The sequence below is a fragment of the Macaca fascicularis genome, chromosome 2 (genome assembly GCF_037993035.2).
Source record: "Macaca fascicularis isolate 582-1 chromosome 2, T2T-MFA8v1.1".
In the NCBI taxonomy this organism is placed as follows: domain Eukaryota; kingdom Metazoa; phylum Chordata; class Mammalia; order Primates; family Cercopithecidae; genus Macaca; species Macaca fascicularis.
Genome location: NC_088376.1, coordinates 170804329 through 170817447, shown reverse-complemented (window position 1 = coordinate 170817447; position 13119 = coordinate 170804329). Strand labels below are relative to the sequence as shown.

Below are 13119 nucleotides of genomic sequence, written 5' to 3'. Positions count from 1 at the left end.
TTTTACATTATTAGAAAAAAATACAATTTTTAAATTTTTATTTATTTATTTATTTGTTTGTTTTTTAGATGAAGTCTCGCTCTGTTGCCCAGGCTGGACTGCAGTGGCACGATCTTGGCTCACTGCAAGCTCCGCTTCCCAGGTTCACGCCATTCTCCTGCCTCATCCTCCGGAGCAGCTGGGACTACAGGCGCCCGCCACCACGCCCGGCTAATTTTTTGTATTTTTAGTAGAGACGGGGTTTCACTGTGTTAGCCAGGATGGTCTCGATCTCCTGAAAAATATTTATAGACAACAGCAGGAGAGGTTTCTTTTGTTTTGAGAGAGTGTGCTGCTGTATCACCAAGGCTGGAGAGCAGAGGTCTGACCTCTGCTCACTGCAACCTTCGCCTCCGGAGCTGGACCCATCCTCCCACCTCAGCCCCCCAAGTAGCTGGGACCATAGGTGTGCACCACCACTCCAGGCTAATTTTTTTTGTGTTTTTAGTAGAGACAGGATTTTGCCATGTTGCCCAGGGCAGTCCTGAGCTCCTGAGCTCAAGCAATCTGCCCGCCTCCGCCTCCGCCTCCTACAGTGCTGGGATTACAGGCATCAGCCGCCGTGCCCAGCCAGGAGAGTTTTTAATCTAGCAAACTTAAAAGTCACAAAACAACCATAAATTTTTGCAAAGATTAAGATTACATTGCATAATTTCAGCTTGCATGCTCAAAGCCAGGACTCCTTGCATGTAAAACAAGCTAGGGAGCCTGCATATTTAACCAGATGTAAATATGCACATCAAGTCTACAAACAGCTGTATTTTTCCTTCTGGCATTCAGTTATAATTTAACATTTACTTTTTTTTTTTGAGATAGGATCTCGCTCTGTCACCCAGGCTGGAGTGCAGTGTCATGATCTTGGCTCACTGCGATATCCACCTCCTGGCTCAGGCGGTCCTCCTACCTCAGCCTCCTGAGTAGGTGGGACTGCTGGTGCCTGCTAACACATGCAGCCAATTTTTGGTTGTTGTTGAGACCAGGTTTTGCCATGTTCATGGGACTGGTCTTGAACTGCTGGACTCAAGTGATCTGCCCATCTCAGCCTCCCAAAGCATTAGTATTACAGGTGTGAACCACTGCACCTGGCCTGACATTTAGTTTTCATATTGCTTTTATGTGTTGCTATATCAAAAGCTTTGAAATAAAATTTTATAATACTGTGAAAAAAAACTAGTTTCTTATCACACATTAAAAAGCCCATAACAAATATTTAACTTTGTGTATTATTGTTATAAAAGTGCAATAAGTAATATCATAACATTTGCTTTCATTTAATTTTTTTCTGCTTCTTTGTAATACAGTCCCTAATCAGGTCAAAGAAAGTGCAAAAAGTGTTTTCTTTTTGTTTATACCATGTTCTTTTCTTCTCAAAATAGCAGGCATAATTTATAACTTGGACAAAACCTATGGAACACCCTGCCCTAACCCGTGATTTTCTACCTGTTTTCTTCAATTGTCTCCTTCACTGAAATCTAACCCTGACATAGCAAGTAAGAAAGTATGAATGAACACTTTGAACCCAATAGGGTGAATGTTATGAAAATCAGATTCTACATGTCTCTCCATAGGAGCAAATTATTATTGGATTCATTTGATTGAAAATATTGATATAAAGATATAAGTTTGAGGACAAAATTATATCCTATTACTTCTACTTTCCTTAATTCTATATGGTAGCATTTATAAGACGTACCTGAAGAATAAACTCAGATAAAGAGAGAGTGATACTTACCTCCAATGGTGCTGATCAAAGACAATGTTAGAATGATTTCAGGGAGGTCATCAGGAGCACTGAAAAATAAACTCCTTAAATATTCCAGCCACGTGCTAGAAACATTTTTCTGAAGATTGATGTCAGAAACAATGTCTGTATCATCATCCATCTTGTCGTTTTCCACAGTCCATCTGAATCTAAGAAACATAAGATTTGCCTTCTTGGTGGCCTTGTAATAATTTTCTAAAAAAGAAAAAAAGCCCTATTCTCTTTTAATTAGTTCTAGTGATTTCTCATGGTCTGCCAAATTTAGGGATGCCTCTCCCTTATACGATGCTTTCAAGTTAATGTAATAAAAAAGTCAGAACCCCAAGTGATAGAGACTACCAGTGTTACCTTATGTTTACTTATAATGCCAAGCACTACTCAGTGGTTACCTACCCTGAATCCATCCAACCGTCTGAAAGATGGATTCTCCATCTAACCATTCACACTCACCATTGTGGTCATTGGAACCACAAGCTGGTGCAGGTTACTTAGTTCTGTGGACGGACAACAAAGGGTTTTGTCCTCAGATTATCTAAGCCCCTGGAAGCATGTTCTGACAGCTATTTCAAAGTAGGAGGGAAACCTGGGAAAAATATTTGGATCGCTTTTGTTGTTTTATCCAGACAGAAATTAATAAATCATGATGATGTCCAATCACAGCCTCCTTTAATCTCATTTGGGACACTGACTGGCCAGGTGTTCTCTAAATTTGTATGTGTATATAGCAACCAAGAATGTAAGAAAAATATTAAAACCAAAAAAACTTTCTTAAATCAGGGAAATTGTTATATGTTCTATTTCTTTGTTACTTCTTGGAAGAGGAACAAGAGGGGCCTTGATAAGAGTTTGAAGCAATAGACAGTTAACCACAGTCAGGTAATCTCGTCTGCTTCCCAGGGAAAGGAAAGTTTTACATCAAGGTCTTACATTTCACACAGGATATTATGATTCCATCTCTCATAATGGTAGCTTGACATTTTTTAGTGCCTTCTATCAGCATCTCATATGGCTGCCTGGATAAGAAATTATAATTCCTGGCCGGGCGCAGTGGCTCACGTCTGTAATCCCAACACTTTGGGAGGCCGAGACAGGCAGATCACGAGGTCAGGAGATCGAGACCATCCTGACTACAGTGAAACTCAGTCTCTACTAAAAATACAAAAAATTAGCCGGGTGTGGTGGCCGGCGCCTGTAGTCCCAGCTACCTGGGAGGCTGAGGCAGGAGAATGGCATGAACCTGAGAGGCAGAACTTGCAGTGAGCCAAGATCACGCCACAGCAGTCTAGCCTGGGTGACAGAGGGAGACTCCATCTCAAAAATAAATAAATAAATAAATTATAATTCATCTTATAATCTGGCAATTTGTTTTTCAGTTTCATACACACATGCGCACACACACACACATCATATACATATATATGTGATATATATATGTTTCCTTATGTGTTATTTTTTATTATAAAACAATATTTTGAAGGGGAAAATAAATAAATACACGTTTATTGTGAACACTTCCTGAAATAAATATGTAAACAAGTATTTCAAAAGCAGAAAAGAAATGATCCCGAATCATATCTAGTGGCTCTTACAGGTTTTATTAGGATTGTTGGGCTCATCCTTTTATGATTATATTTTGTGCTGTTTTCCTCTTATTATTGTGTCACCAGCATCAAAAGCCTTATAGGTAACATTCACAAAGGTTGTAACGTATTACCACCAAGGTAAAAGTGCATTCTCAGGCTGGCATAGTGGCCCATGCCTATAATCCCAACATTTTGGGAGGCTAAGATGGGAGGATCCTTTGAGGCCAGGAATTCAAGACCAGACTGGGCAACACAGCAAGCCTCCATTACCACAAAAAATAAAAAACTTTGCTCGGTGTGGTGTTCACCCATGTCCTAGCTACTCAGGAAGCTGAGGGGGTGGGGGACATTGTTTTGAGCCCAGGCATTCAAGGCTGCAGTGAACTATGATCATGCCACTGCATTCCAACCTGGGTGACAAAGTGATACCTTGTCTCTAAAAAAAATTTCAGAATCTGCAGTCAGACTGCTTGCATTCATAGGTCTGATGGGCTTCTGCTTGTAGGTTGAAAGACTCAGGGTAACTTACTTCAACACCACTGGCCTCAGTTTTCAAATCTGTATAATTTTCTAGTTTATGTAATTTCTCTCCCTATATTTATTATTTTTTGGAACTACCTAAGGAACTATAATGATACTGGTGCCTACATCCTATCTTCAGAGATTCTGATTTAATTCAGTCTGGTTTGCAGTCTGGGCTCTTTAGGTAATTTTAATTTAACCCAGCCAAGGTTAGCAACCACTGTGATTCACTCAATTCAAAGACAACATTGCTCAATATTTAGTCTCAAAGCCAGCTTCTTTTCAGTATTCTTGGTGAGGTTTTGTGAGAAAAGCTGTCAATGTCCTTCAGCCAAATGCTACCAGAAATACATCTGTAGTCAACAAGTTTTGTTTATTATTTATTTGCTGCAGTGAAGGAGATGACTCACCATGGGAAACCATGGGGTATATCAGCAAAAGAGTGTTAGAAATAACCTATTAGAGCATCTGCACTTTGGGTAATTTTGGAAAAGGTGTATGGAAGTGAGGGTTCAGTTTTGATAGGGTGCTGTCAGAAAGTGAGGACAATTCTGTGATTGAGTATTTCAATGAAACTTTACTATAAAGAGGGTGGACTAGAGCTAAGATAAAGCTGTAATGGGCACAGAAGCAGCAGTCACTCATTTTAGCTGAGAGTGAGGGTGGTTGGTGTTGTATAGATTGCACAACAACCTTTGTGTCTTATTTTGCTAAGGTTTGGAGTGACTTTGTCTGATGTTGATGTTCTGTGGGATCATTTATGTCAAACAGGAGAACAACATTGGCCCAGCTATGAGCCTAAGGCCAGCTTGGAGCAACATACTGAGTCCTGTCTCAGTATCAGATCACTTCCTGGATTTGGGGGCTGTTTTGGGTTTTGTGTTTGGTTGTTTTCCTCAAAGGATTTCTAAATTCTTTAACATTACCTAAACATATCAAGAACTGTAGGTAGACCTGAAGATCTCGAATGTAATATAAGTGACAGAGAAGAGTGAGCTCAGCTACGTCTCTTAACAGAGATTCTCAACCTTGGCCACACATGGAATCATGTGGCAAGTTTTAGAAAATACTGATGCCTTGGTGCCCACCCTCCAAGGTTAATTTAATTCATCTGGGGTGCAGCCTAAGTATTGGCAACTCTAAAAGTTTTCCAGTGATTCTAATGAGCAAACAGTGTTTAGAAACACTGCTCCAGGGGAAGCCCCTGCCTTTAGGAAAGAACATTTTGGTCAATTGGTAATATTTGCTCTTAACATCAAACTGTTGAGAAAAATATTGGCAATGTCACCTCCTAACTTGCCCGCTCTTATGCCAAGACTAACCATCCTCGAGTATACAGGCTAAAAGAAATAAGGAAAACTGTTTTCTGTACCACAGTTATACATTCCTACATGCTTTCTGAATTTAATATAGTTAAGAAGTCTATTGTTTTCCAAATTAGGAATACATGTTCCCATGAGCATTTTTATCATTTCTAAAATTATTTAAAAATTTACACATTCAATTATAATAAATTTTTTTCAGAAAATAATAAAATTGTGCTGTGGTCTGATAGAGTGGTTATTGTGATTTCAATTCTTTTGCATTTGCTGATGAGTGTTCTTTGTTTGACCACATGGTTGATTTTAGAGTATGTGTCATGCGGTGATGAGAAGAATGTATACTCTTTTGTTTTTGAGTGAAGAGTTCTGTAGATGTCTATCAGGTTCATTTGAGCCAGTGCTGAGTTTAGGCCCTGAATATGTTTTTGTTAATTTTCTGCCTTGATGATCTGTCTAAAACTGTAGTAGAATGTTGAAGTCTCCCACTATTGTTGTGTGGGAGTGTCAGTCTCTTTGAAAGTCTCTAAGAACTTGCTTTATGAATCTGGGTGTTCCTATGTTGAGTGGATATATATTTAGAATAGTTAGGTATTGTTGAATTGAACCCTTTACCATTATGTTATTCCCTTTTTTTTGTTTTGTTTTTTGTTTTTAAATCTTTACTGTTTTAAAGTCTGTTTTGTCTGAAATTAGGATTGCAACCCTTGCTTTTTTCTGTTTTACATTTGCTTGGTAGATTTTCCTCCATCCATTTCTTTTGATCCTGCATGTAAGATGAGTGTCTTGAAGACAGCCTACCATAGGGTCTGGGTTCTTTATTCATCCTGCTAGTCTGTGCCTTTTAATTGGGGTAGTTAACCCAATTAAACTTTCAAGGTTAGTATTGATATACGTGGATTCAATCTTGTCAGCATGATGTTAGCTGGTTATTATGCAGACTTGACTGTGTGCTTGCTTTATAGTGTCACTGGTCTGTGTACTTAAGTGTGTTTTTGTAGGGACTGGTAATGGCAACATTATTCTCAACATAAGAGTGGGCTAAGGTTTCATGACAAAAACATCAAAAGCAATCACAACAAAAGCAAAAATTAACAAGTGGGAATCTAATTAAACTAAAGAGCTACTGCACAGCAAAACAAACTATCAACAGAGTAAACAGATAACCTACAGAATGGGAGAAAATCTTTGCAAACTATGCTTCCGACAAAGGTCTAATATCCAGCATCTATAAGGAACTTAAAATAATCTACAAGAAAAAACAAACAACCCCATTAAAAAGTAGGCAAAGGACAAGACACTTCTAAAAGGAAGACATAAATGCTGCCAACAAGCATATGATAAAAAGCTTAACATCACTGATCGTTAGAGAAATGCAAACCAAAACCACAAGGAAGGTGGCATTTCACACCAGTCAAAATGGCTACTATTGAAAAGTCAAAAAATAACAGATGCTGGTAAGGTTGTGGAGAAAAAAGAATGCCTATACACTGTTGGTGGGAATGTAAATTAGTTCAACCACTGTGGAAAACAGTGTGGTGATTCCTCAAAGACCTAAAAACAGATCTACCATTTGACCCAGCAATCCCATTACAGGGTATAAACACAAAGAACTGTAAACTGTTCTATCATAAAGACACATGCACGTGTACATTAATGGCAGCACTATTCACAAAAGCAAAGTCATGAAATCAACCCAAATGACCATCAATGGTAGACTAGATAAAGTAAATGTGGCACATATACACCATGAAATATTATGCAGCCATAAAAAAGAATGAGATCATGTCCTTTGTAGGAACATGGATGGAGCTGGAAGCCATTATTCTTAGCAAACTAATGCAGGAACAGAAAACCGAATACTGCATGTTCTCACTTATAAGTGGGAGCTAAATATTGAGAACACGTGGACACATAGAGGGGAACACACTGGGGCCTACTTAAGGGTGGATGGTGAGAGGAGAGAGAGGATCAGGAAAAATAACTAATGGGTACCAGGCTTAATAGCTGGGTGATTAAATAATTTGCACAACAAATCCCCATAACAAACCTGCACATGTACCCTAGAACATAAAAGTTAAATTATAATCACATTAATAATAATAAAATTACCACAAATCCTGTTTACTCTTAAATTCAGAGATATAGATGATCAAATTCAACACAATTTATCTCTCTGGCTATGCATATGTGATAAATACCATTTGGCTTCCCCAACCCCTACTCCAAAATCTCATAAGAAATCTTTATTTCAGAATAGATGTCATTTTAAAATAGTTTTTAAAATACTAGCATTACTGTAGCTTAATATGTTAAATGTATGGGTAAAGAAATAGCAATGAGAATAAACAGGCTTTCAATGTAATTAAAACTCTTCATCTTAAGCTGACTTTTGACAGCTTTGTAAAAGTCTGTGAGTCCAAATCTCATTAAGAAAAAAAATACTGGTTATCACAAAGGTCCTCTGCATTAATTTATCAGTAAGTTAGCTGACTGGGCACAGTGGCTCACGCCTGTAATCCCAGCACTTTGGGAGGCCTAGGCGGATGGATCACTTGAGATCAGGAGTTCGAGACAAGTCTGGACAAAACTGTGAAACTGTCTCTACTAAAAATCAAAAAAAAAAAAAAAAAAAATTAGCCAGGTGTGGTGGCACGTGCCTATAATCCCAGCTACGTGGGAGGCTGAGGCAGGAGAATTGATTGAAGAGGCGGAGATTGCAGTGAGCCAAGATTGCGCCACTGCACTCCAGCCTGGGTGACAGAGTGAGACTCCATTAAAAAAATTATATGTATGTAAAAAAAATTATATATATACACACACACATACACACACAAATATATATAAACATGTTAGCTAAAATCTTAATTCTCTTTGTGTGTGGAGGAAACTAATGACTGCTCTCTCAAAAATGACGTGAATTTGTCCTTGTCAGTCAGCCAACATTGAGAAATGTTGTCTCATGAACCGGAAGTCATATTAATTTACCGTGTTCCTGAACATGGAAACAGTCTTTCTTCCTTCACAATGGAAGGGTTTGCAAGAATTCGTTGAAGAAAGCATCCTGAAGAGGGCACTGTGGGGTCTCAGTAATCTTCACAACTACAAAGCTCATGCTTACTGGTTTAATTTATTTTGGTACCTGGGGCTGGACTGTCTCCTTAGTAAAACTCTCGCACCACACAACGCGGACATCTTACTGACTCTGAAGGTGGGTGGGTTATTGCCCTCCTAATGCCCCTGCACTCAGAATGAGCCCTTCATCCGGCTCAGGATCAGCTCCACACACCTGAGGCGATTCCCTGAACCAGTGAGCTTTCCCCAGGGGCTGGACTTTTCAGTTTCAGTAACGCAAAGGGAACACATGTTACTGGATAGTTCACAAAGAGTTGATGTAAAAAGCATAATGGAGGAGGGCAAGCGGCTAGGGGGTAGAAGTTCAAACCGAGAGGCTAGCTGAACTTTGGGAAAGTGTTTCATAGTCTGCCACAAAAAAGGCGGAAGCTCCAAGAGCGAGTGGCTGAATCTGCAGCTGGAAAACTGTGGGAGCCTTTGTTCCTCTAGGAGGCGAGACTGAGAGAGAAAGTACCAGTAGGAAAGGTCAACTTCCAGAAAAGGAAACTAGAGACTGGAGAGCTCACCATCCGGAGCCTCAGGTGGACTATCCCGTGGTGTGCAAGTGAGAAGTGGGGGGCAGCTATTTCGCTCACAGCCAAACAGCCCAGACCAACTGCAACCTCACTGACAGTTACATGCTCCAAGCTCGCCCCTAGTCTGCACCCGTTAGCTTCAGGCCCATAATCTCTGACTTGATTGGTTGATGAAATACAACGTCATTGCTCCCGTATACCTCAGGCATTTGAGGGCTTAAGGTTTTGTTTTGTTTATTTTAAAAAATAAATAAATAGGGGGTGAAAATGAACCTACAGAAATTACACCATTATGTTAATTTAAGGCTTTGGGACGGTGGATTTCTGACAAAGAGCTGTTGGACACTGCTTTCCCAGAACTCTAGAAGGAAGTTTCCTGAATAAGATAGTGTGGTAGAGATATGAAGACGCAGGTTGCTGGGTTAGGAAAAAAGTAAATGGATATTCTGGGCATGTAAGAGAATGAAATCAAGATGACAAGGTGAACTTTCACTCTGGGATATATGTGAGGAAATTTTCAAGAATAATGATATACTCATTCGTTTTTTCTAAACACAATATGTAAAAAATATTTTAATTGAAATTACTTAGTTATTACTATAGAGCCAACTTTTCATATTCCTACTCTCATAAAATATCTTAATGTTATTTTAAATTGTATTTAATGTTCTGTTCTCTGTGTTTCATCTCTTTCTCCCGACCCACACGTTTATAAGTGAATGGTGGTAAAATTCCCAGCTCTTCATTTGGTCTCCTCTGATACTACCCTGACTAAGAAGGCATGAGGTAATTTGTTTGACTGGATGGGAGTAGAAGTTCGGGCTCCCTACATGGTCTCCACTGAGGCATGGGGTGCCTCTTTATGACCTGGTTGTTATGAAAGTTCCAGCTCCCACTAGGCCTTTTCTGATACTGCTCTGGTTGGGTTGGGGGAACAGGCAGGGTTTTGGCATCTTGTATGGTACGGTTGAAGTTTAAACTTCCTACTCAGTCTTGGCTGGTATGTGGGTAAGGGGAGAGGGTGAACATTTTACTGTGGTGTTTGGTTAAAGCAGAGCAGTTATTGGAAAAAGTTTCTGTCTTGCTAGGCTGCCCCTTTTCTTGGGTCTTTAAAAAATCTATTCTCAGCCAGTTGCAGTGGCTCATGCCTGTAATCCCAGCACTTTGGGAGGCTGAGGAGGGTGGATCACCTGAGGTCGGGAGTTTGAGACCAGCCTGACCAACAAGGTGAAACCTCGTCTCTACTAAAAATACAAAAATTAGCCGAGTATGGTGGCAGGCCCTATAGTCCTAGCTCTGGGAGGCTAAGAAAGGAGAATCACTTGAACCCAGGAGGTGGAGGTTGCAGTGAGCCGAGATTGCACCACTGCACTCCATCCTGGGAGACAGAGTGAGATACCGTTTCAAAAAAAAAAAAAGATTCTCATTGTTGGAAATACCACATATCTGTGTGTGGGTTATGGTTCATAGGTGGATATATATTTAAAAATTAATTAAGTTGCAAACCTAATATTTGCCACATTATGTATTTGTTTATATACATATGTCTTAAGTATATATGTGTATATATACTTGATATATGTATATATATACTTGATATATATATATTATTGAGATATATATATATCAAACAGGAAATTTAAATGTTGTCTAATATTTCTCTTTAGCAGTACACTCCAATGACCACACACTGGACATCCTTGTAATCCAAAATCATTCTCCTTTTTTTGTCTAAGAGATGGGATCTCACTCTGTCACTCAGGCTGGAATGTAGTGGTATGATCATAGCTCACTGCTACCTTAAACCTCTGGACTCAAGCAATCCTCACACCTGAACGTCCCAAATATTTGGGTGAATACTTCTACAGGCATGTCACCACACCTGACTAATTTTTAAATTCTTTTTGTAGAGATGGAGTCTTGCTATGTTGCCCAGGCTGGTCTCAAACTCCTGGCCTCAAGCCATCCTCTCCTCAGCCTCCCAAAGTCCTGGGATTATAGACGTAAGCCACCTCCCATGGTATCAGTGGAGACCATGCAGGGAGCACTAATGGGACACCCTTCTCTTTCCCATCCAGGGGTTATCATCAGAGACCTAGTGATGAGCCTGAAGCCCCGCTCCTACCTAAGCACTAAGAAGACACCCGTTCTTCGGCTGTGTGTCAGTGAAGACTAAGTAGAGAACTTGAGCTTTTATTCCACCTTGCCTACAAGAGGCGACCCCACTTCTCCTGCCAGAGCAGTGTCAGAGGATGCCTGGTAAAACCCAGCATTTAAATAAGATCCAGTATCTTATAATATCTGCAATGCCCAAATAGAAATTGAAAATCACTCATCATACCAAGAACCAAGGTGATCCCAACTTGAATGAGAACGGACAATAAAAGACACCAACCCCAAGATTACACAGATGGTAGAATTATCTAAAAAGGATTTTAACATAGCCATCATAAAAATATTTCAGCAAATACTAATAATTATGAACACTATTAAAATAGATGAAAAAATAGAAACTCTGGGCAAAAAAGTAAAGTTCCAGGGAAAAAAATAGGTTATATAAAGAGAAGTCAAATGAAAATTACAGATGCAAAAAGTACAACAACAAATTCTAAAAAAAAAAAAAAATCAGCAAATGGACTGCGTTGCACTTCTCTTGTTAAACTTAATCCTGGTAATTTAATTCTTTTTTTTTTTTTTTTTTTTTTTTTTGCAATCACAATGGAACTGGCTTTTTAATTTTATGTTTGCATTGTTCGTTGCTAGTGTATAGAAGTACAACTGATTTTTCTGTATTGATCTTGTATCCTATAACCTTGGTGAACTCATTTATAGGACAGTGCAAAAGTAATGGCAAAAACTACAACTACTCTTGCACCAACCTAATATTAGCTCTAATAGGCCTTTTGTAGATTTTTAGGGGTTTCTGTATATAGGGTCATGTCATCTGCAAATAGATATACTTCTTGTTTTCCAAACAGTATCCCACCCCATCCCTCACCTTTTAAAAAATCTTGCCTAATTGGCCTGGCTAGAATTTAAAATACATTGTCTAATAGAGGTAGGGAGAACAGACATTCTTGTCTTGTTCCTGATCTTAGGGAAAAACTTTGTTTTCACCATTAAGTATGCTGTTAGCTATGGGTTTTTCATACATGCCCTTTGTTAATTCAAAGTAGTTTCCTTCTATTACTAGGGTTTTTTTTTTTTTTTTTTTTTTTGGTGTTTTTAGTATATGTTTCATATAAAGGTGTTAGATTTTGTCAATTGCTTTGTCTGCATGTGTTCAGATTATCAAAAGCTTTTCTCCCTTATGGTGCATTCCCTTGACTTTCATTTGTTGAACCAAATCTACATTCCTGAGATAAATCCCACTTGATCGACGTATAAATTTCTTTTTTATATGCTGCTGAGTTTAGTTTACTAGTATTTTACTGAGGATTTTTGCATCTATAGTCACAAGAGATATTGATCAATAGTATTTTCTTGTGAATTTTTTGTCTGGCTTCAGTATCCAGGTAACACTGACCTCAAAAAATGAGCTAAGAAGTGTTTCCTTCTCTTCTACTTGTTGTTATTGTTAGGATTTGTGAAGAATTTGTTACCTCTTTAAGCATTTGGTAGAATTCACCAGTGAAACCATCTGGTGGCTTCTTTTTTGTAACAAATTTTTTTATTACCAACTCAATTTCTTTACTTGTTATAGTTATATTCACATTATCTATTTTTAGTCAGTTTTGCTTGTTTCTATTTTCTATTTCTCCTTCTATATCTGCTGTAATCTTTATTGTTTCCTTCCTTTGCTTTTTTGAATTCAGTTTGTTTTTCTTTCTCTAGTTTCATAAGGTGGAAGATTAGGTTAATGGTTTGAGATTCTTTTTATTGACCATATATATATATATGGTGCAATGTGGTGTTTTGATATGTGTATATATTGTGGAATAATTAAATCAAGCTAATTAACATATATATCCCTTCACGCATTTATTATTTTTTGTCTGTGTGGTGACACACTTAAAAATCTATTCTCCTAGGAATTTTCAAATATACACTATATTATTAACTATAGTCACTATGTTGCACAATAGATCTACAGAACTTATTGCTCCTTTTCAGCTGAAAGTTTGTACCCTTTGACCAACATCACTATATTTCCTTTTTCCTCCATCCTCAATCTCCTAGTAAGCACCATTCTAATCTCTACATTTTCATTTCTCTACCCCCTCCACATATGCTATTGATATAAC

At 38.5% G+C, this 13119-nt stretch overlaps 1 protein-coding gene across 1 annotated transcript in view; it reads right to left on the bottom strand.

The window, feature by feature from the left end:
* SLC9C1 (solute carrier family 9 member C1) overlaps positions 1 to 8990 on the bottom strand; it is a 128050-nt gene extending 119060 nt beyond the window's left edge. The window contains exons 1-2 of the mRNA XM_045385423.2: positions 8867 to 8990; positions 1772 to 1950 (exon numbers count right to left, since the gene is read on the bottom strand). Coding sequence (XP_045241358.2) covers positions 1772 to 1922 — 151 coding nt within the window. The 5' untranslated portion in view covers positions 1923 to 1950; positions 8867 to 8990. The remainder of the gene's footprint in view (positions 1 to 1771; positions 1951 to 8866) is intronic.
* Positions 8991 to 13119: the final 4129 nt, after the last annotated feature.